The sequence below is a fragment of the Sinocyclocheilus grahami genome, unplaced genomic scaffold (genome assembly GCF_001515645.1).
Source record: "Sinocyclocheilus grahami isolate Dianchi unplaced genomic scaffold, SAMN03320097.WGS_v1.1 scaffold2704.1, whole genome shotgun sequence".
NCBI classification, from domain to species: domain Eukaryota; kingdom Metazoa; phylum Chordata; class Actinopteri; order Cypriniformes; family Cyprinidae; genus Sinocyclocheilus; species Sinocyclocheilus grahami.
The window spans coordinates 6878-7606 of record NW_015507882.1 but is presented as its reverse complement, the minus strand read 5'-3'; the positions used below and the strand labels follow the sequence as shown (position 1 = coordinate 7606).

Genomic DNA, 729 nt, shown 5'->3' with positions numbered 1-729 from the left:
TTGTGATCTGATCAGTGTTATTAGTGTTTGTGTTGATCAGTGTTGTGTGTGATTGTGTTGTAGAGCAGCTGCAGTGTCTCTCAGCTGTATCAGTGCAGTCACTGTGACTCTGACTGACCGAGGTTTTTGTACGATTCTTTATCACTGTGTGAACACACCACCACTATGATAGCTCTGACAGTAATAATCTCCTGTATCTTCAGTCTGGACTCCACTGATGGTCAGAGTGAAATCTTTTCCAGTATTTTCTGTTCCACTGCCACTGAATCTAGATGGAGTTCCTGACTGGAGGGTGTTTATGTAATAAATGAGGAGTTTAGGAGCTTCTCCATGTTTCTGCTGATACCAGGCTAAGTAGCTGCTGTATATCCCTACATCTATATTACACTCTATTGTCGCTGTTTGACCCAGTTGGACAGTTTTAACTTTAGGTTGAGTCAGAGTGACTCCTCTGGATTCTGAAGAAGAGAAAATAAAGTAAATTATTGTTTAAAACTACATCACATATTTTTACAAGAACAGCAACACCAGTGTCACATTGTTTATATCTTACCTTGAATAAAAGCTGCAATGGTCCAGATGAGGATGAGGATGTTGTTCATTGTTGTTGTTGTGTCTTGTGTGATGATGAAGATTGTGTTGTGTTCTGCTCTCAGTCATGAAGTGTTAAACTCACAGCACTATAAACACTCTCAGAGCACTGAAGCATGTGCTGACGATGCAAAGTGA

General features: G+C 40.2%; 1 gene segment (V, D, J or C); it reads right to left on the bottom strand.

The window, feature by feature from the left end:
• The window catches only part of LOC107575539 (Ig kappa chain V-III region NG9-like), a 9580-nt gene extending 8934 nt beyond the window's left edge, over window positions 1-646 (bottom strand). Inside the window, 1 exon segment of the V gene segment in view lies at window positions 554-646. Within this exon segment, the coding sequence occupies window positions 554-602 (49 nt within the window).
• Between the last annotated feature and the right edge of the window lie 83 nt (window positions 647-729).